The sequence below is a fragment of the Lonchura striata genome, chromosome 8, assembly GCF_050655825.1.
Source record: "Lonchura striata isolate lonStrDom1 chromosome 8, ASM5065582v1, whole genome shotgun sequence".
In the NCBI taxonomy this organism is placed as follows: Eukaryota; Metazoa; Chordata; class Aves; order Passeriformes; family Estrildidae; genus Lonchura; species Lonchura striata.
Genome location: NC_140710.1, coordinates 29,784,742 through 29,805,045, shown reverse-complemented (window position 1 = coordinate 29,805,045; position 20,304 = coordinate 29,784,742). Strand labels below are relative to the sequence as shown.

At 54.5% G+C, this 20,304-nt stretch overlaps 1 protein-coding gene across 16 annotated transcripts in view; it reads right to left on the bottom strand.

Moving 5' to 3' along the window:
* Positions 1-20,304, bottom strand: part of CACNA1E (calcium voltage-gated channel subunit alpha1 E) — a 147,758-nt gene that overhangs the window by 24,484 nt on the left and 102,970 nt on the right. For 8 of the 16 annotated variants that reach the window (XM_085586723.1, XM_085586722.1, XM_085586730.1 and 5 more), the window contains 19 exons: positions 20,117-20,248; positions 19,736-19,808; positions 19,242-19,359; positions 18,895-18,962; positions 17,196-17,293; positions 14,160-14,216; positions 12,714-13,286; positions 12,331-12,605; positions 11,544-11,703; positions 10,917-11,046; positions 10,385-10,444; positions 10,013-10,119; positions 6,151-6,162; positions 4,721-4,817; positions 3,482-3,642; positions 2,949-3,086; positions 2,233-2,434; positions 1,873-2,037; positions 1,294-1,404 (listed from right to left, as the gene is read on the bottom strand). In XM_085586723.1, the coding sequence (XP_085442849.1) occupies positions 1,294-1,404; positions 1,873-2,037; positions 2,233-2,434; positions 2,949-3,086; positions 3,482-3,642; positions 4,721-4,817; positions 6,151-6,162; positions 10,013-10,119; positions 10,385-10,444; positions 10,917-11,046; positions 11,544-11,703; positions 12,331-12,605; positions 12,714-13,286; positions 14,160-14,216; positions 17,196-17,293; positions 18,895-18,962; positions 19,242-19,359; positions 19,736-19,808; positions 20,117-20,248 (2,737 nt within the window). The remainder of the gene's footprint in view (positions 1-1,293; positions 1,405-1,872; positions 2,038-2,232; positions 2,435-2,948; positions 3,087-3,481; positions 3,643-4,720; positions 4,818-6,150; positions 6,163-10,012; positions 10,120-10,384; positions 10,445-10,916; positions 11,047-11,543; positions 11,704-12,330; positions 12,606-12,713; positions 13,287-14,159; positions 14,217-17,195; positions 17,294-18,894; positions 18,963-19,241; positions 19,360-19,735; positions 19,809-20,116; positions 20,249-20,304) is intronic. The other 8 variants (XM_085586726.1, XM_085586736.1, XM_085586735.1 and 5 more) reach the window with 3 other exon arrangements.

The window sequence follows — 20,304 nt, the reverse complement described above, 5'->3', positions numbered from 1 at the left end:
GTCTGAGCATGAGCATGCCTGCAGCAAGCAGCTTTTCCTGGGAGATGATTCATGCATCCAGCAGACCACCCTGGCAAATGGGAGCAGGAAAAGTAGCCACAGCCTAGGTCAGGCTGCTGCAGCTCGCCACATTGACCCTCATGGCCAGGAGGCTGCTTTGCCCTCCTCTTCACAGACACCAGGACAAACCTCCTATTTGTGCAGCAGTGTGGGAAATAGCAAAGGGAAGAAGATTTTCAGAAAGCTGTAAAAGCAGGCCTTAGAAACAGAAAGAGCAGAGAAATTAGAACTACAGCTGCAAAGTCTGAGAGTAGAAAAAGTTACAATAGTATAGCAAGCAAGGACATTAAACAATAGCTTGAGTTTTAGGCTTGGCTAAGATAGACCTTAAGACTGCAGAAAAATATGCTTAGCAAGATAGTAGAAGGTCTTAAGCTTAATAATTGTGTATTGTGTATTGTTAATAGAGAGCAGACAAGCAAGCATTGTGTGAAGCAGGTGTATGTGTGCTTTTAATGATTGGCTAGAAGAATTGTCTGCTTTGGCAATATGCCATTGGCTAGAAAGTTTTTAAAATGCTCTGTAATAAAGAAATTTTTGGCTGCTGTTGGCAAGATGTGAGTTTTTGCCATTTTTCTGTTGTCTCAATCCTGTAATGAGGCTGATACTGCAATAAAGCTCAAGGAACAAATCCCAGCAGTCCCATCCTGTTTGTGAAAAACTCCAAACGCACAGCAGCTGGCACAAGACCAAACGTGACCGTGACTGGTGCTACTGGGAGCAAGGAGGGTGGCTAGAAACCCTCCTCATAGCAGACTTTATCTTCCATAAGCAGCAAAGAATAGCTGAAGAAAAAGCAATCCATGGTTTCTGATCCTAAATGAGCAGCTGGGAGCTCGAGGACTGTGAATGAGTCAGGGAGGTCTCACTGCTGCTCAGGTACAGCCAAAGGACAGAAGTGCACCAGCACCTCCTGACTTGTGGGGACAAGGGAGGACAGCCACCAGCCTGTGCAGCAGCAGTGGGCTCCAACAGAGCAGCAGCACACAACATGCATGGTCCAGGCACAGAGCACAAGGCAAGAAGCAAAGCAGAAGTGTGGCTTCTTCCACCAGCAGCATCCAGCACTGGGAAGTGCAATGAGAACCAAAGGACTCCAGCCCAAAAGCAGCTCTCAGGCCAGGATCCAAAACAGGTAACAGCAACTTCACATTATAACACCTTCCCTCTGTGATCTGTGCACTGCCAAAGTGCAAATTAACAGCCTCATAAAGAACAGGAGCAGGCACTCACCAGGAAGCCGAAAGCGATGATCTTGAGGACGCACTCCAAGGAGAACACCATGGTGAAGGCAATGTTCAGGTACTTGAGGGCCAGCTCATAGGTGTATGGAGCAGAATAGTACTGATGGAAACAGAGACAGCACTAGCCAGGAGGGGGTCTGCCAGCCTTGTGGCTGATGACTGTCCCAGCACAAGCCTGACATGGCCTATGTTTGCTGCCCTGGCTGCCTCCAGAATTCCTTCCTTTCCTCACCCCTCCCTCAGGACAGGCCTGTGATGGTCCATGTTCCTTGCCTTGGGGGCCTCAAGAATATCTCCTACTTACTCTCTCCATCCCTCTCCCAGGACAGATGCCACTTCTTCTAAGAAAGGAGCACAGAGGAAATCCAGATCTGCCTGCAGTAGTTAAGAGGACTAAATAATTTCTTCTAGAAAAGGTGCCACCTCCACTTTGGGTCCTGTGGATGTGCCCAGTGAATTCACACACAGTCTCAAAGCATCTCCTCAACCAAAATTCCCTCTGCTCCCATCCTGACTGATCCTACTGCTCCAAACGAAGAGGCCAGCCTCCCTCTGACCACCAGCTCACCTTCATCATGAGCACCACGGTGTTGAGTGCTATCATGGCCATGATGGTGTACTCGAAGGACGGGGACACCACGAAGTGCCACACGCGGTACTGGAAGGTGTGTCTGTTCTGGGGCATGTACCGTGTCAGGGGCTTGGCGCTGATGGCGAAGTCAATGCAGGCCCTCTGCAACAAAATAACGCCCATCAGGCCCTCATGGACACCTGGGAGGTGCTGGTGGCTGCCACAATGCTTTCCTTCATGATCTGCGAAGGCAGCTGGCTCATGGGTTTCTCACCTTTTCGATAGCAAGGTAGTTCCAAGCTCCCAGATCGCTAAAATCCCCTGGAAACGTCCTCGCTCCCCCTCCCCAGACCATACCTCGTTCTTCTCCAGGCTGCACTCCTCCATCATTTTGTCTCCTTGCTCTTGGAACGTGATGATGATGAGAGCCACGAAAATGTTGACGAAGAAGAAAGGGAAGACCACGAAGTAGACGACATAAAAAATGGACATCTCCATGCGGTTGCTGCGGCTGGGCCCGCGGTCCTCCTCCGTCACATCCACCGAGTGCTGCAGCACCCTGTGGGCAGAGAGGTGAAGAAAAGCAACCAGGGATACATGCATCACTTCCAAAGGGACCCAGCTCTGTCTGTCCATGCTTGTACAATGACCAGGTAAAGCTCTGTCCTAATCTGCTTTCAAGGATGTCCCTTTTAAATGGCTACAGCTTGTTTTATGGTGCTTTGCCACATCCCTGATGGAAAAGGGATTTTCCCATCTCTGCACACAGAAAAGAATATTGCCCAAACTCACATGAGCATTTAGAGAGGTCCAGTCCTACTGTTATCCCTAATATTGACTTAAAATATATCTCCAGGCCACACAGAAAAGGTGTTATACATCATTCACTCCCAAAGGAAGAAGCTAACCCCAGCCCCATAGCAGGGCTAAAAGCTCTTTTGTGCTGGTATAATTTTTTATTCTCTCAGTCTCCCTGCCCAGCAGCTCCTCTCTCAGTCTCACTGGGCATAACCTGACCATCCCAGCAGGGTGACCACCCCTATTCAAGGGGACAGATGGAGCAGAATACTCACTGGGGCCACCCTTCACCGGTGGACACGGTGAACAGGGTGAGCAGAGCCCAGATGATATTGTCATAGTGAAACTCGTGCCGCTTCCACTCCCGGCATTTCACCTCCATCTTGTTCTTCTCGTGGTCCACGTAGTTCCCTCTGCAAGGTGGAGAGGGAGCAGTGATCTTGGGTTTTTGGGCTGCCAGAGTATGGGATGGTGGGTTTGAATGCTGGGGGCAGCGTGGGTGTGTGCGGGGGTCACCTCTCCTCCCGCAGGTAGAGATGGGGAGAAGCTGGGTAACAACCATGAGGCAAGGGGAGAAAAAAGGGGAAAGTAAAATAGAAGAGAGAAGGAGAAAAGAAGAGGAGCAAATTAAGGGCTCTGCACCCCACAGCAGGATTGGCCACAGTACTGGGGACAGGGCTCAGCCCATGCTGTCCCCAGGAGCAAATCACAGCCAAGGACTTAAGAGGGACGCACAGCAGACATGACCCAGCGCCCTGCCCTTGCCAGAGGGGTCAGAAGCACCAGGGCTACTCCACAGGGCACCCACATGCAGTCCTTCTGCGTGTCCTTGGAGCTGTCGGTGCAGTAGAAGAACTTCCCCTTGAAGAGCTGCACAGCGATGACGGCGAAGATGAACATGAAGAGCTTGTAGACAATGAGGATGTTGAAGACGTTCTTGAGAGATGTCACAACACAGTCAAAAACAGCCTGGAAGAGAGGGCAGAGCTCACCCTGGGGAACCCACAGCCCTGGACCAAGACCAGGGTACTTGCTGGGTAAAGAAGGAAAGAGATGGGTTTTCTCCCAGGCCAAAAGCTATTTTGTGAATGAGGTTAACACCCAGAGCACATGTGCAGCCCCTGAGACAGCACCAGGGATGGATATTTGTGTCCTCTGTGTCCTCTGCAACCAGGGAAACAGATGGGGGACCATCCTAATGATGCAATTAGCAGCACTCAAGACTAATTAGCAAACACTTCATCATTTTGCATCACCCCGAATTACAAGGCAGAGCAAACACCTCTGCCTGCCACAGCAGCACGTCCCTTATTACTCTGAGCCCTGGCTCTCACAGCACTTCAAGTGGGGATTGTCCTTATCCCTGTTTCATGATGGAGACAGGCACTTCCAGAAAGGAACTGACACAGGCTGACTCCATCCACTGATCAGGAAGAAAAGCTGGGGTCAACCCCCATGGTTCTGGGGTGCCACCCTGGGTCTCATCAATCAGCCAAACCACTTGCAAGTGAAAAAAAAAAAGGGCTTCCTTGTTCTCATACTATTTTTTGTCTCTGTACCCCATCAGCTAAGGTAGGGAAATTCATAATCCTACCTGTGATGCAAAAATAATCCCATTACTGAGATGGGAAATCCCTCTCCAGTGCAACACTGTGACAGCACAGCACACAAAACCCCGAGCTGTTTGCAACCTGCTCTGGTGGGAAAGATGAAAAATGCTGCAAAGAGATTTGATCTCTTCAAAACCAGGGCAGCCTATTTTTCAGCAGAACATCTGGGCTTTGCTCCATTTTGTCCACTCAAGCCCCACTTTCCCTGGCAGAGGAACTACTTCTGGACACTTTGCAGTGGTCTAGGCTTGCTTTTAAAAACTCATTGCACCTCCAGACACGAAGAAGTCTGAAAGACATTGTGGTTGCAGGCAGGGCTCTTAGAGCACCCCAAAAGCTTTGAAAACAATTTGTTTATTGCTCACAAGCAAATCACTGGGGTGGTCCCTGCTCCCAGAGAAGATGAGAATAGTAAGGCAGGAGATGGAGCTTGTTACCTTCAGCTTTGGCAGTCTCTTGATGGTTTTCAGGGGCCTCAAGACCCGCAGCACACGGAGAGACTTGATGGTCTTGATATCCCGGCCTTTGTTGGTCCTGCCATGTCGGAGGGAAGCACACGCACCCAAAAATGGAACAGAGAGACAATAACCTTGTAGACCTGGGCGCCCTGGGCAGCTGACATGCCAACAACACCCCCCCAGCACGTGTGAAGATGGGAACAGGAGTGGCACAAACACTGCTGAGCTCCCAGCCCACCTAACGCAGCTCCTCCAACACACGTGCTGACAGCCAGCAGAGATGGAGAACAAGGCAATCCTCTCTTTCCCAGGATTAGCACTCTTCCAGTGACCTTAACAAACCCCTCGCTGTGGGAAGCTGTGCCAGGAGGTTTACAGGGCACAGGCTTTGCTTCCCTCCTTCACGCACACACTTTTTGCAAATGGGGCTTGCGCAGGGTCACCACCACTGCAAATTGTTTCCTACCCATTGCAAGAAATTCAGTATAAAATGAGGGAGGTTCACTCAATGGGGTTTATACTGCCAGGGAAATTGTGGGTGCCTCATCCCTGGAAGTGTTCTGGGCAAAGTTAGATGGGGTCCTGAACAGCCTGGTCCAGTGGAAGGTGTCCCTAACTGAGGCACAGGGGTTGGACCCTTGGAAGGGTCTCAAAGGTTTCTCCAGATCAGTGCTACTCTTGCCTTCACCCCAAGTCAGCTGGGGGAGGCAGAGCTTACCAGTAGAATTCTTTAGAAAAGACCCCCTCATGACCCTCATTTCTTGCATATTCTTGCATATTTCTTCCCCAACCACGATACCAGGTGGGTATTTTTTTTTCTTGTCTTTTAATTAAAGACTGGATCTCAGGGTGGAGCAGCGAGGTCCTGGTGAAGGTGGCACAGCTTGGATCCACCAGGCACCCTTGAAAAACGTCAAGGAAATTACTTGCAACAACAGATGCTCCCAATTACACAGCTCCTTGGTGAGGGTTAATGCAACAGGGAGTACAATAATGGGCTTAATCATTACGAGATGTAAACAAAACCACTAATTAATAGCCCTCCCTAGGAGCACAGCCCTCACATGCATGGGAAGCAACTGTACAGACGGACCTAGGACTCACTTTGCTCCTGTTCTGCTCAGAAATAGAGCCTGGATGAGTGCCTGGAGCATCTGACTGAGGGCTGGGGTAAGGGTTTGAGGTTGGCTGGTGCCAAGTTATCACCAAGGACACCCCAACTGCATAGTCTGACACCTGCTGAGGAGGGATCCCTCCTGCCCTCGGCAGTGCCTGCAGAGCAGCGTGCTGCAGTCGCTGCAAATGCAGCTGAGGGTCAGCCCAGGTGTGGGAGAGGCTGACCTCCACCTGCACCCAACCCCTGCATTCCCAGGAGCAGCATCCCACAAAATCTCCAGCACCATAGTTACCCCAAAGCATTCCTGTCGGCGATCCAGCCCAGCAGCCACCAAGCAGCACCAGCAGAGAGAGGGAAAAAGAAAGAGAGAAGGAAAGTAAGAAAAGTGTCAGAGGAGCTGCATGGGGACCCTGCAGCAGCTGCCCACCACCCCAGACCTCAGGAGAAAGGCACAGCTTGTAGACTGTGTTGTACCCTTCAGCATGGGGCACACCTGCAGGGAGGGACTCGTCCAGAAGCCCCTCCTGCCCTCCCTGCTGCAGGTTGTGGTGGAGGGCACATGGTGAAAGCTCTTCTGCAAGAGGAACCTGCGTGGAGTGGACAGAGGGCAACAGCAGGAAGGCACACGGTCCTCCTCAGCCAAGAGTTGTGGGGCCAGTGAGCCAAAGGCAGGGGCCTCCAAGGGAACCTACCTGCAAACCACAACAGTTCCCATCCAAATTCTGCTAAATCACCTCCACTGAGAGCTCCACTGACTAAGAGCCCGAGCTGCAGTGCAGAATCTCCTGCAAGCCAGCAGGACACTTGCTTGGACAAGCCAAGGTGGGCTCCAAGGTCCCTGGTTGTAACCAAGCCTCTGTCCCTGTTTGAGCCAAGTCCCTGCCATGTGCACACTCAGCACTGGGGGCAAAGCCTGTAAGTAAAATATTTCCTAAAACACATAAAACTTAACACCAGCCCCTGGCTGTGTGTCAGTCCAACATGCGGGAGGTGTGCTGAAAAGGTGACAATTAAATTTTGCAGGACTTCTGTGGTGGGACCTCTGCCCTGACCTGCCTCACACCAGGTTATCTTGCAGGACCTAGGGGTCCTTCTTTCTTCCTGGTGCCAATGGGCACAAGGAGATGCTGCAAGGAATGAGGCTCCTCTGCTGGGTAATCAGCCCCTGCACACCAAGGGCTCCACACTGGCCACTCAACCTCTCCACCAACCTTTCCACCCTGGACAGCTCTGCAAAACTGCTGTGAAATGCCTCCTCGGAGGAAGGCAAAGGCGAGCAGGGTCTTTAGTTGTGGTTCTGGTTATTTCAGCTAATTTAATTTAAACTCTTTGGAGATTTCCAGCTTTTCATTTAGGCTGTGTATGGATTGATTTATTAGCTTTCCATGTGGAGAGCTATAGATGAATGGAGACAGCCTCTCTCAGGATTTGTGGCCTCCAAGGGAGCAGCAGACAAGCCACAGTGGCTCACAGAGGATGGCGTTGTGGGTGGACACTTGGTTCTCAGTGATTTGGAAGTGGCACAGACAGCCTGTGGGTGATGGTGGCACTGCTGAACCAGCTCAAAGACCTCCTGCTGTGCCCACGGCCACCCAGGACACCTGTGGGAAAACCTGAGTGCACAGGGGAGGCAAAAGGAGCAGGAAACCTGCATGGCACATCCCAGAATTCCTACTGGGAAGGGCTGGACTCAGTCACCAGCTGCTCTTATCCTGGTCATTGCCACAGCCACTCCATGGGCACTGCTGTTCCCACCCCATGGAGGAGAGGAGGAGGAGGAAAAGGAGAAGGAGAAGGAGAAGGAGAAGGAGAAGGAGAAGGAGAAGGAGAAGGAGAAGGAGAAGGAGAAGGAGAAGGAGAAGGAGAAGGAGAAGGAGAAGGAGAAGGAGAAGGAGAAGGAGAAGGAGAAGGAGAAGGAGAAGGAGAAGGAGAAGGAGAAGGAGAAGGAGAAGGAGAAGGAGAAGGAGAAGGAGAAGGAGGAGAACATTTCCCCTGCCCTGGCCCCACTTCAAAGAGCTCACAGAGGGAGAAGAAAAGTAGACAGATTGGAACATCACCACCAGAGTTTTCCCCTGGAGATCAGGAGGGAGGGAGGGAGGGAGGGAGGGTGGCAGGCTGGGACATGGAGAGCTGGTGAATATCCTGCAGCTCCCGCAGCTTTGGCAGTGCTGGGCTGCTGAGGGGAGAGGCAGGTGTTCTTATAAATGCTTTATAATGCATGAATCCATCGGAAATCACCGTGGTGCCTTTGTTCCCTTCCCTGCCGAAGCCATGAGCTCATCTCCTCCAGCAGGAGCCACACTGGAGGCAGGGCAGATGGACAATCCTGCAGGTTTACATGATAAAAAGCCCCGTCCATGGCAGAAGCAGCTCAGTGTCTACCCAGCTACAGCTGCAAGAGAGAGCAGGAGACACCAGTGCTTGCTGCAAAGGGGCTGCTCTCCCTCGAGAATTCAGCTGCCCCATGCCCAGAAGGAACATCCTTCCCTCAGGAAGATGGGTGGAGGCAGGCAGGTGGCAAACAGGGCTGGAAGGTGCCGGGCAGCTTCCCCACCGCAGGAACTGTGCCACCCTTGTGGGGTGAGGGCAAGGGGACCGTGCATTGGTGAGGTCACCCCCCACCCAGGAGCAGGCTGAACCAACAAACTGCACTCCTTCAGCCATCAAAATGCTTGATGGAAGTCACCTTGGAAGGAAAAACCTCCCTTGTCCTCCTCCTCAAACGCCTCAGTGCATCTTCAGGCTGCTGATGCCCTTGAGCCGTGCCAGCTCAGAGGGTCTGTCCTGGCAGAGCAGGGATCAGCCTGACCCTGGAGATGCTCCATCCACCCTCGCGGTGGCCTGTGTGGCCTTCCAGAGGCTCAGAGCATTGTCCCCAGGCAGCAAACCTGCCCCAAGCCCTTTCCCCCCGCCGGGGTCTGCACTGAGCCCCCTGCCCTGCCCAGGGACTCTTCATCCCTGTGTTGGGCGAGCTGAATTCTCCCATGCTCTTGCCAAGGACAGAGCAGGGGCTGGAAGCACTGGGTGAGGAATGGGGTGAGTAGGGTGAGGAAGGCACAAGCAACGAGCCAGAGGGGCACAAGTGGGTGAGGACCAGGAGAAGGAGCTGCTGCCCAGTCTGGGGTGAGGTGGGAGGGATGGATTAGGGGCTGTAATCCATCCAGGGACCTCGTGGGCACCCCGAGAGCCCCGCACGGTACCTGAGCTGTGGAGAAGGCCAAGGCTCCCGTCTGCGTGGCTGCCAGGCCCTCCCCTGTCACCAGCCACTGCTGCCAGTGTCACAGGCACAAAGAGAGAACAAGAGCGTGACAAAGGAGCCCGAGCCTCTCCTCTCTCCTCCTCTCCCTCCTCAATGAGGCAGCACAGCCCTGGGGACCAGGGGATGCCCCTTCCCTGCAAGCACCACCTTGGCACCACACATCCCTCCCTAAGCTCACTGCACCCCCTGCCCCAGCCAGCAGCACAGGGCACACCAGAGCAGCAGGAAACTCATCCCTCCATGGCATGGGCACCATGGACATCCCAGTAACCCACAGGTGCCACAAGCTCAGCATCAGAGCCCCATCTCCAAGCAAGGCTCAATGGGGACGCTGCAGGGCAAGCACACAGCCCTCTCTGTGATGCCTCAGAGGATGCTGGCACAAACCCCTCTGGCCTCATCCCCATTCCTGCAGGGCTCCAGAGCAATGTTTCCCTCAGATCAGAGGAAAAGTCACCAGCCAGGGGTGCCATTTCCAGCACAAACATGTTCAGAGGGCAGCTCCACCTGGCAGGCTGCTGCTTTTGCTGTGCACCCCAAGATGCATAGCAGGTGTGTAAGTCTAGCTCTGGCACCTTTAGGCCATTTTCACCCTCTCTAACAGCCTCTTCTGCTCTGTTTCAAATCCACTTGTACCACCAACTTCTTCCTAGCATCTCCCGCTTGCCTTGCCTTGCTCCCTGCCTGCTTTCTCACCAGCTTCTGAAAAACAAGGAGAAACACATCTCTGGAGCAGCCACACACCACTGCCAGGAGCCACACCAGAAGTAGAGCAGAAGGGTGCAGAGAAATAAAATACAAAAGGAAATCAGAGTCTTGTAGCCATGACAGTCTCATCCTTCTCTCACCCCAGCCCAGGGAAGGCAGGGAGCTGACAAGGACAAGGGCCACTTACGCCAAGGCAAAAGCCACCAGCGCTCCCACCACCACGATGAAATCCAGGATGTTCCAGAGGTCTCGGAAGTAGGAGCCATCCTGCAGGATCAAGCCCTGATCAATCATCTGGAGGGGAGATAGAGAAAAACAGGCAAGGAATGAGCAGCTCAGACACCAGGCTGGGGGACAGGGACACTGCAGAACCACCTGTGTCCCCGGGTGTAGGATTTTGTATTTTGTGGAAGCCTCAAAGCTGATAAAGGAGGTGCTGAGTGCTCTGGACCAGCACTGCTGAGAACCAAACTTTAAGGTCTCCACCATCTCAATTTTGGACCAGAGCTGCAAAGCTGAGCTATTTCCCAGGGATGTTGCATCCTGTCAGGGCTCTTACCTTGATCACCATCTCGAAGGTGAAGACACCAGTGAAGACGTAGTCGAAATACCTCAGCACCTGCAGACAGAGGGCACAGGTGTTCTGCAGCTGCTGCTGAGCAAACCGTGCCCACCCAGACACCCAGCTACAGCACCTTGCCTGGCTCAGAGGCAAAATGGGGACAGCCTTGACCTTAAGAGTTCAGGACAGCCCCAAACCCAGCCTGTGCAGGCAGGAAGGAAACATTCCCCATACAAATGATGCTGCTAGCCAGGATCACGTGCCCCATACCAGTGCCTGTACCAGTATCTCTCAATTACACTTTACAGCTGACCAGGCATCCTGGTTTCTCCCCAGGCTCTAAACCCCACGTGTAGGAAGCTGAGAGTGACTCCCACGGTTCACAACAGAAGGTGATGGGGGAGCACGGTGCAAGTGCCACCACGGGCTGCCCTGACCCTACAGATCCTGCCCACAGATCCCACAGAGCTAAAATCCTGCAGGAGCTCTGCCTGCACTGGTGGGGGCAGCGGGAGGGGGTTGCAATCACTTTGTTGCGGTCGGAGTTGGTGAGGACGGGATCCTCGGCGGCGAGGGCGATGCTGCTGGCAGCGATCACCAGGAGGATGCACATCTCGAAGTAGCGCAGGTTCACGATGTAGTGGCAGGCCCTCCTCACCCTGCAGGGACACAGCCCACACCCCACCTGTGAGCCCCTGGCCACGGCCACAGCCCATGTGCAAAGCCCACCCCGTATTGCCACCTTCCAGGGTGGCAGATGGGCAGCAAAGCCTGAGGAGCAGAAGAAGGGAGCCCAAGGGGCATTTGGGCTTTTTGGTCCCTCTTCTTTGCTGTCTCAGCCCCACAGCCTGGCAGGGAGAGTCCCTAAGAAATTGGGGTGCTTACTCTTCCAGGCTGCAGGATCTGGTGAAGAGCTATAAGGCAGCAGAAAACTGCAAGCAAATACAACAAACAAGGAATAAAAATTCCAATTTAGCAATCCGCAGCTGGGAGAGAGAGCCACGAGCTATGCCACTCTGTGGAACTCTGTGGCTGCTTATCAAGCCTGTCTGGGAGACACTCAGCTCCCTTCTCACAGGGATTCCCTGTTTTTGGTGATGTCTGGGGGTCCTTCCCCTTGGAGCCCTCCCCAGCCCCAGTGTGAAAAACTTCTCACGGGTTGGTGGTGCTGAAGATGAACATGGAGCTGTGCGGCACCATGGCTTTGCCCGTCTCGCTCTTTTCCTTCTTCCGCTTCTTCTTCTCCATTTCTTCCTCATCCTCTTTGGTCTCGGCCTCCTTTAAGGGGCTGGCTTCACCATCTGTCTTGTTGCTAACTGCAGGAAAGCGAGAGCCTTTGCCCGACCTTGCACCCAGACAACACCCTGGGGTGTCCCTGCCACCTGGGCAACCCTCCTCTGAATTTCTGCTCTGAATCCCTGTGCTGTTACAGGGAGAGGCACTAGGTAGGAAGAAAACATACCAGCTGCTGGCATGGAGCAGATGAAATGGGTTTAACAAGGCCAGTTTTCACCTTGCCGGTTAATTAATAGCCCTGTTTAAAGCAGCTCACCTTGACAGCGAGGATGCCGCTAAGGGGTTTGAGTGACAGTGAGCTGCCGGAGGCTACAGATGTTCCAGGAAAAACAGGGAATGCGAGAGTTTTGCCCAGGCAGAGAGGAAGGGGAAATGATGGATGAGATTAAGGGGTGGTGGGAAATGATGGATCAGATGAAGGGGTGGATGTGAAGAGGTGAGAAAGGGACACAGCATCCCCAGGGGATACTTGGCATATCAGCGTTTGGGCCCCCCTGCAAAACTGGGGTGAGATACTGCAAGGAGCAGCAAGGAGATCCCCCCCAGCCAATGGATGTGGACAGGAAAAGCCATGCAAGCGGCTTTCCATCCCCACGGCGTCCCCGAGGGCTGGGAGAGGGGCTCAGGAAAGAGAGACGGGTCCTCACTCTGTACCACAGCGGAGTCGTGGACATCGATCATGATGGCAGTGCTCTCGGTGGCCTTCTCGGTGTTGGGGGTGATGGAGGAGAGGTCGGGCTCGCTGCGGCTCACGCTGCGCCTGGGCTCCAGCAGCGCCTGCTCGCTCGTGTCCGGGCTGCTGCAGTCCTGCTCCGTCAGGTTGCCCGCCTTGCCCTGGGAGAGCTCGGGTGCGGCGTGTGGGGGGCTCCCCTTCTTGGCGGTCCCAATCAGATCGGCATCACCAGCAGGGACCCCGTTTGTCCTGCAGCAGGGACAGGGGAGAAAAGGAGGTGTGAGAAGATACGGGGACGGGAGAAGAAGAGAATACGAGGAGCTGTGGGACGGCCAGATGCCCTCTGCAGGCACCAACCTGATGGAATCCCCGCTCGCCTCTGGCTCCCCCGGAATCAGTGCCTCTGCTGCAGTCCGGTCCCCATCCTGTGCCCCCTCGGCGGTGCTGGCCTCCTCCAGCCCCATCTCCTGGCTGGCCGAGCGGCTCCCCAAGATGCCAGCTGTGTCCTTCCCCTCCATGCGGGCTCTGCGGTGCCGGCTGCGCCGCTGGCTCTGCCTCATCCTCGCCCTGTCCTCGATGCTGCCTCCTGCCCCGTCCTGTTCTCCTGGCTCACAGTTCCCATGGCAAGACTTCTGCTGCCACATGTCTCGCTTGGCCCGTGGCGATGTCCTGTCCTCCCCACCGCCGGGGTTGGCCCCTGGGACCGGCTGCTCGGGTCCCTCGCGCTCGGCCTTGGCCTGCTCCTCCGCGCATTTCTCCAGCGTGACACCCTCCCCGGGTCTCTTCCTGCGGAAGATGCTGGCGTGGGGATTGATGAGGGGCGGCTCGTCCTTGTTGATGCCCTCCTGGCTGGACATCTGCATGTGCCGGCGCAGCTGGCTCGTGCGCTGCTCCCACACCGACATGTGGTGCCGCCGGCGACGCTCCCGCCTGCAACGGGGCACGGCGAGGGGTCACCATCCCGGCTGCCCACGCCGTCCCCCCGGGGAAGCACCCACCCTGGGTTTCATCTGGGAATCCCAGACAGAGGGAAGTGCCAGCGCCAGGGTTACAGGCTGTGCTAAGGCTTCCTCGGTGTCCCTCTGCTGCTGGCGGGGACTGGAAACGGGGCTGGGAGTGTGCTTGTGCCCCTTCAGAAAGCATCAGGCTGATGGATGACCAGCCCCAGCAGCCTCGCTGCTGCCCTGAAGCTTTCAAGCAGTACGTCCAGTTTCTGGGAGCAGCCAGCATCCTGCCTTGCCCTATCCCAGACAGGCAGAGACCACCTTCCTCTTATGTGACTGCCTGGGGACACCTGAAATATGGGCCAAGCCCTCTTGCTGCATCCAGGGACCTCTTCTCGCCTGTCTCCCACACATCCCGGGTAGAAAACCTGCCCTGAGGCTCGAGGAGCAGCAATTTTGACTGTCTGAGGGCAAGGTGCTGCTTCTGGGCTACGCCACGAAACCTTTGCAGCGTCGTAAAGCAACACCCTGGAGAAGACAAGACGTGCCCTTCCCGACACCCCCACGGCACAGGGAAACACCCAGGAGCACACACGGGCACGGGCACCGCGCACACCCACGGGCAGCGAGCGACGGGCACCGGCACCGCGGCACCGCGCACGGGAGATCCGCGTACAGCCAGGGGAGCACGGGGCACACGGGTACGGCACACACACACACACACACACACACAAAATGAATTTCCACTCCCGTCCTGCCGGCCAGGCCGGAGGGGAGCGGGGTGTGCCCCGGCCCCGCGGACGGACGCACAGACAGCACAGGAGCCACAGACGGACACGCGCCCCCGCCGCCCACATACAGGTGGCTGCTGCGTGGCTCCCACATCGACATGTGGTGTCTCCTCCGCCTGTCTCTTCTGCGGAGGAAAAACAAACGGGTTCAATCCCCTCCTTCCACTCGTGTGGGCAGCGCACAGAGCTGTCCCCCCTCCCTGGGCAGGGCTCATCCTGGCCCTCTGCATCCACGGTGAGCCCCCACGGGCACGCCGGTCAAGGGCTGCCCACACTCGCGCTGGCACTCCGTTCCCTGGGAGCTTTCCCCACGTCGTGCACGGGGAGAGCAGTGCAGGCTCCGGTCCTTCAGAACCTCCAAGATATCCTTGGATACTTAACCGCTGGCTCAAACTGCTCCAAATCCACTTCTCCCAAGAAACACGTGGCAATTGGAAAGAGGAAGCAATGCATCAGGCCAGCCCTGAGCTGCTCAGAGCCACCACCATGAGCTCACGCTGCCTTGGGAGCACAGAAGGGAAGGTGAACTTCCCCAGCAAACACAAGGCACGAGGCCAGGTTGAGATGCCGCAGAGCTGCTGTCACCTGAGCAGCCCCCACACAGAGCAAGTTAACAGGGCTGGCAGGGTGAGATTCCAGGCTTTAACCTTTGCCTCTACATAGAAAAAATTCGGAAACACACAGCTTCGAGAACGCTGCTCTGAGAATGTGCAATCATAGAAACACAGAACATCCTGAGTCTGAAGGGACCCACAAGGATCACTGAATCCAGCTCCCAGCCCTTCACAGGACAACCCCAAGAATCCCACCTTGTGCCTGACAGCACTGTCCAAATGCTTCTTGAGCTCTGGCAGGCATGCTGTCATAACCACTTTCCAACAGCTTGAAGACATTCCCCCTTGTCCTATCACTTGTCAAAAAAACAGAATTCAGAAGTCCCTCTTCAGCTCTCTCAAGGTGCTCCAAGGTCTCCAGGCTTAACAACCTCAATCCCCCCAGCCCCAGCTCAGAGGAGAGCTGCTCCACTCATGCTGGTGCTCATGGTCTCCATGGATCCCGGTGCACGGGAAGGGCCCAGTGCCACGCTCAAGGCAGGGCTGGAGCTGCCAGCACCCCCAGCATTCCCACAAGGAGCTGCCGAGCCTCCAGACGCAGCCACGCAGCACGTCCGGCACCAATGCATGCCGGTGCATCGCTCAACGCGCGCCAGCGCCCGCACGCGCCCGGCTGGCAGCCCCGAGCCATCTGCACCCAGGTGTACAAACACAGCACTCCCACGGGCACCCACGCCATCCCTGGCCACGTGGGAACACCCGTGCATCCCCACTGCTGGCAGGAACACCCATGCCAACCTGCAGGTGCCAGGTACCCACCTGCGTCCAAAGGCAGAGCCCGGCTCTGAGCTCCCTTCTGTGCCAGCTCTGCTCTGCCCTGGCCACCACTGTGTCGTCCCCACAGTCTCCTCACAAGCTCAGCACCAACAAAAGCACGCCAGACCTGAGGCTGACCATATCAGCAAGCCTAACCCGTGGCATCTACTGCCTGGGCCTGACCCCAGTCCATCCTGGTGAGTGGGAGGAGCTGGAAAAAAGCCCCATGAATATCAATACCTCCCCTTTCAGTGCCAGCAGAACAACAAGGAAAGGTTGAAAAGCTCTGTTTTCCCAACCAGCTCGATCTGGCAATGACTAGAGAGCTCTATCAGGGATGTGCAGTGTGGGCAAATCCTTTACTGCCCTAATATATTCCATCTCCCCCTCTTCCTCTCTCCTATCTGTCCGTTCCTCAGCCTCTCCCGCAGCCTTAAGCTCTCTATTCCCTCACTTTTTCCAACACATTCCCACTGGTATCCAGAAACAGAGCCAACATACAGACTCCACCACCTCGCCCCTAAAACCCCCTTGTACTTGGGCAGACAGATTTATTATGAATAACCCAACAGCCCAAATCCAGGGTAAAATCTGTGGCTGCTGCGGGATCAGGCAGGCCTTACAAGCACACCCTGTTCCTGCTGCCCCTAAAACCATGCAGGATTTGGGACCACAGCATCCCCCCACTGCCAAACCAGGGAGGGGACTGTTCCCAAGGCTGCCTCTGACCCCCCCAGATCAGCACTCGCCTGAAGACAGCAGTTTCTCTCAGCAAATCTGCAAGAGATTCTGCCGTGTACAAGCTTGGCTGGGTTTCAAAGCATAACAAAACCTAAAATTCCCTGGGAAGGGATTCTATAAAAAAAAAAAAAAAAAAAAAAAAGAAGAGGGGAAAAAAATAAAATAATCCCTTCAGCTGTACTGAAATGTACTGTTTTGGGAAACAAATCAAAACGCCTCGTTCCAATGTTGACTTTGAAAGTTTTATGTGATTTAGACCATATGACACCGCAAAATAAAGAGAAAAAAGGCAGCTAGGAAGAGAAAAACTGAAATTTCTCCTGCTGAAATGCAGAGACAAGGCTTCTTAACACCATGCTGGAGGTTTATGTGGTTTGGGGCTTTTTTTTTCTCACCCAAATCAAATTTTTGAACAATCAAACATGGTTTCACAAACCCGCTCCATCTTTCCTTAACTGCATTCGCTCCCAAGGAAGGAGCCTGAGGGAGATTTGTGACACCACTGCTCCCTTCTCCCCCAGCCCTGGCTGCTCTCCTGCAGCTTTGCCATGAAGAAACATTCCCCAGGAACAAATATCACCCCTCCTCAAGAATAACTTGAGATCCTTTCCTCCTCCCCAGCCTCCTACCATCAGCCCTGAGTGCTTGAGCTCTATATTTGGGGCAGAAAGCCTCTTTTAGCATATTTTTGCCATGCCCAAGCACTGAGGCTGCAGCTTGGTGCAGAGGTTGGCAATTTCAGGAGCTCCCTGGAGGGCTGTTCCCCATGCTGCCACCTCCCTAAAAACACTGCTGCTCATGGGGAGCACACTCCTCGACCTCCATCCACCTTCAGGAAGATGCCCAGAGAGGGGGTCACCTCATGTGGGGACCCCTTTTTTCTTGTTGGCAGCCCCCCCAGCCAGCCAGGCCAGGCTCTGCTGCAGCTCTGTGCCCTTCCAAGCCTGGCTGGGCTCAGGAGGGTCACCAGGGTGGTGCTGGGGAGTCACTCACTCGATAGCAGGCATGTTTGGGGCAGACATGGGGCTGACTTCTTTGGCTTTCTGAAGGGCATGCTTCTGGTTAAAGGCCTCCTCTTCCTCCTGCTCGTCCTGCAAAGGAAACAGGGCATTGCTCAGGGGTGTGCCAGGGCTCTGAGGGAAAGCTCAGCCATCGGGAGCAGCGAGGGATGTGCAGGGCAGCCCTGCACACTGAGGGACTGAGGGGGACCCAAACTTCTGATGCCTTGAAGTGGCTACCTAGAACAGAGGCTAGACAAGGTGAAGAGAATAAACATTCATTTTTTCTAAGGGATAATAGATATCCACCTTCAATAGGCACACTTTGGGCAGTCAAAGCCTCCCAGTATGGACAATGCTCGCAAGTTTTTCAGACAATTATAAGTTTGGTCCATTTACATTTCAAGATTTAATCCTCCAATTTCACCTTCAGGTAATGAAGTCATATTCCCCCAGTTTACTCCTCCTCATTTCACTTTTTGTTGATACTTTTCAGGGCCTGAGGCAGTAAGGCGTCCTTGAGTTTCAGGCCCGGAGGGATTGTTTTGTGTGACCAGACTGTGAAGACAGTTGCTAACACTTTATATGGGATTTAGAGTTGTGCAGTAATGCAGTACAGGATTTGAAAAATATAAAATTTTAAGGCATCACTTCCAGAGACACTTCATTTCCCTTGTGCTGTGGGGATGCAGGTTCCCCACTACACCAGATCTTCCTCAAGGCATCAGTGCTGCTTAAATAAGTGAACCCAGCCCACTCCAGGCAAGAGCTGGGCTGAGCATGGTGGGACAACCCCAGACAGCACAGACCAGCTCAGCCTCCCTTCTTCACAGCCACAGGGGCCAGACAGGCACCCCCCAAACCGAGTGGGAGGTAAGGCATCCATGAATGACCCCGGCAGAGACCGGATCGCTTTAATGAGTATGGTTGTGTCTCGGGAGCAAAGAATGTCATTAGGAGTCATTAGCGAGCATTCAGCCTTTTCAAAAACTCAGCGCTCTCCTAATTGATGCTGCCGATACCCGTGGGGCTCTCCCATCCCTCGCACCCCAGCCCCTGGAAGTGCCATCTGCACCCTCCCACCGTGGGAGAACCCCTGCACACTTCTCTGAGGCAAACCAGCACCGTGCCCCCTTTCAGGTCAGATTTACAGCCCCTCAGTGAGCCCCAGGGATGTGAGTAATAGCCCAGGCTCCACAGAAATCTGGTCACCCCCAGGATCACTGGTCTGCTCCGAAGAGTGGACACGACTCTTGCAGCTCTCTCCTACTCACCGTTATCCAGATCGTGCCCCAACAATTTTGCATTCCCCAGATATTGCCCAGCATGGTCATAAAAGCAGCTGAACACCAGTCTAAATTGCATCTTAAATCACATCTGCTGCCCACATCTATGGGCAAATGGGGAATAAATATTGACACCACTGGAAAATGCTTCCCACTCCACATCTCCAGAGTGCTGGGGCAGAAAACAGTCCCCACATCAGGTCCCATCCAACGGATGAGGGTTATCTCCACCTGCCTGATGGCAAACGGGACTGGGGAGTTTAAATGGAGAAAGAGTTAAAGCCATACTTGAAGTGTGGGTGTTCCTGGAAGGACCAGCAGGTTTAAGCGTTTTCCTTAAATCAAAGCCTAAATGGCTTTGCCCCCACTTTCTCCACAGGAGAAGGAAAAGGAGCAGCAGGAACGTACCTTGGTGAGCTCCTGAGCGTTGGCCAGGTTGTCCACGGCAATGGCCAAGAAAACATTCAGCAGAGTATCTGAGAGCAGCTAAGGATGCACAAGCCGTGTGTTAAGGACATGTGTATCTGCAGCTCCCAAGGAGCCCAGCCAAAGGCACAACCTCCTCACCCATCCCACAGAAACAGCCCTCAGTGACCTCCCCACAGCTCCTTCTCTGCCTTTGGGACACCCAGCGCTGCCAGATGTGTGTGGTGGGTGTCCCTCAGCTGGGAGGGGAAGAAGGGGAGGGGGATGCCCCCAGAGAAGGTGAGGAGATGGGGTTGTCAGCACTGCAAGCGCAGCAGCCCAGTGGATACAGTTCCCAAACAAGGTGAGGACGATGAAGTAGATGGAGGACCACATCCCTGAGCGCACACCTCCCTGGGAGCGGATGCCGTTGTACATCACCTCGTTCCAGTCCTCGCCCGTCAGGATCTGCGGGGACACAAGGCAGCACCTCTGTCCCCTGCACCTGCCCATCACCTGCACATCTGTGCCCCCAGCGGGCAGGCAGCATGCACAGAGATCCCCTGCAGTGGATCACCCAGCTCTGCAGCGCCTGAGAGAGATCCCACTGCTCACTGATGAGGACTTAAAGCCTCCTCAGAAGAGTTTTGAAACTCTTCATCTTCTGCAACAGAGGTGGAAGAGTTTCCATCTCTTTCTGACCACTCTGTTGTGGAGGAGAGGGAGGAAGCAACAGCTGATAGAGGGGAACTTGTTTGGTGTAAAGAGCCCCTCCCTGCCACAGGGGAGAAAGCAGCTGGTGCCAAGTCCCTTTGCTTGAGTCTCCTGGCAGCCCAGCTCCTACCTGAAACACCGTCATGATGGCTGCAGGGAAGGTGTCAAAGTTGGCCGAGGGAGTCCCATCCATGAAGTTAAACCTGGAAAGGGAACAAGGGAGGTGAAATACCAAAGTCACCAAACCCCTGACTGCTGTGCTATCAGTTCCCTTGTGTTTAGGAGGGCCTTTCCCCACTCTAGAAGAGGTCTCTTGAGCATTTCGTGCCAGAAACCAGAAGGTCTCCTGGCCTGAAGGACCAACACAGCTCAAAGGCTGCCCTCAAGCAGGGATTTTGGTGTGGGAAGAGACTGAGGGGGAAGGTACAGTCTTGCTGGGCACCTGAAGAGGGTATCACCACTTGGCTTTAATGCCAAGAAACTCCTGTTCCTCAGCCTTGAAATGACATACCTGCCTCCAAACAGCTGCATTCCCAGCAGGGCAAAGACTACAATGAAGAGGAAGAGGAGGAAGAGCAGACTGATAATAGATTTCATGGAGCTCATCAGCGAGACCACCAAATTCCTCAGGGATGCCCAGTACCTAGAAAACAGAGATATTGCTGGAACAATGCCAGAGATGCTGGAGAGCAGCAGTGA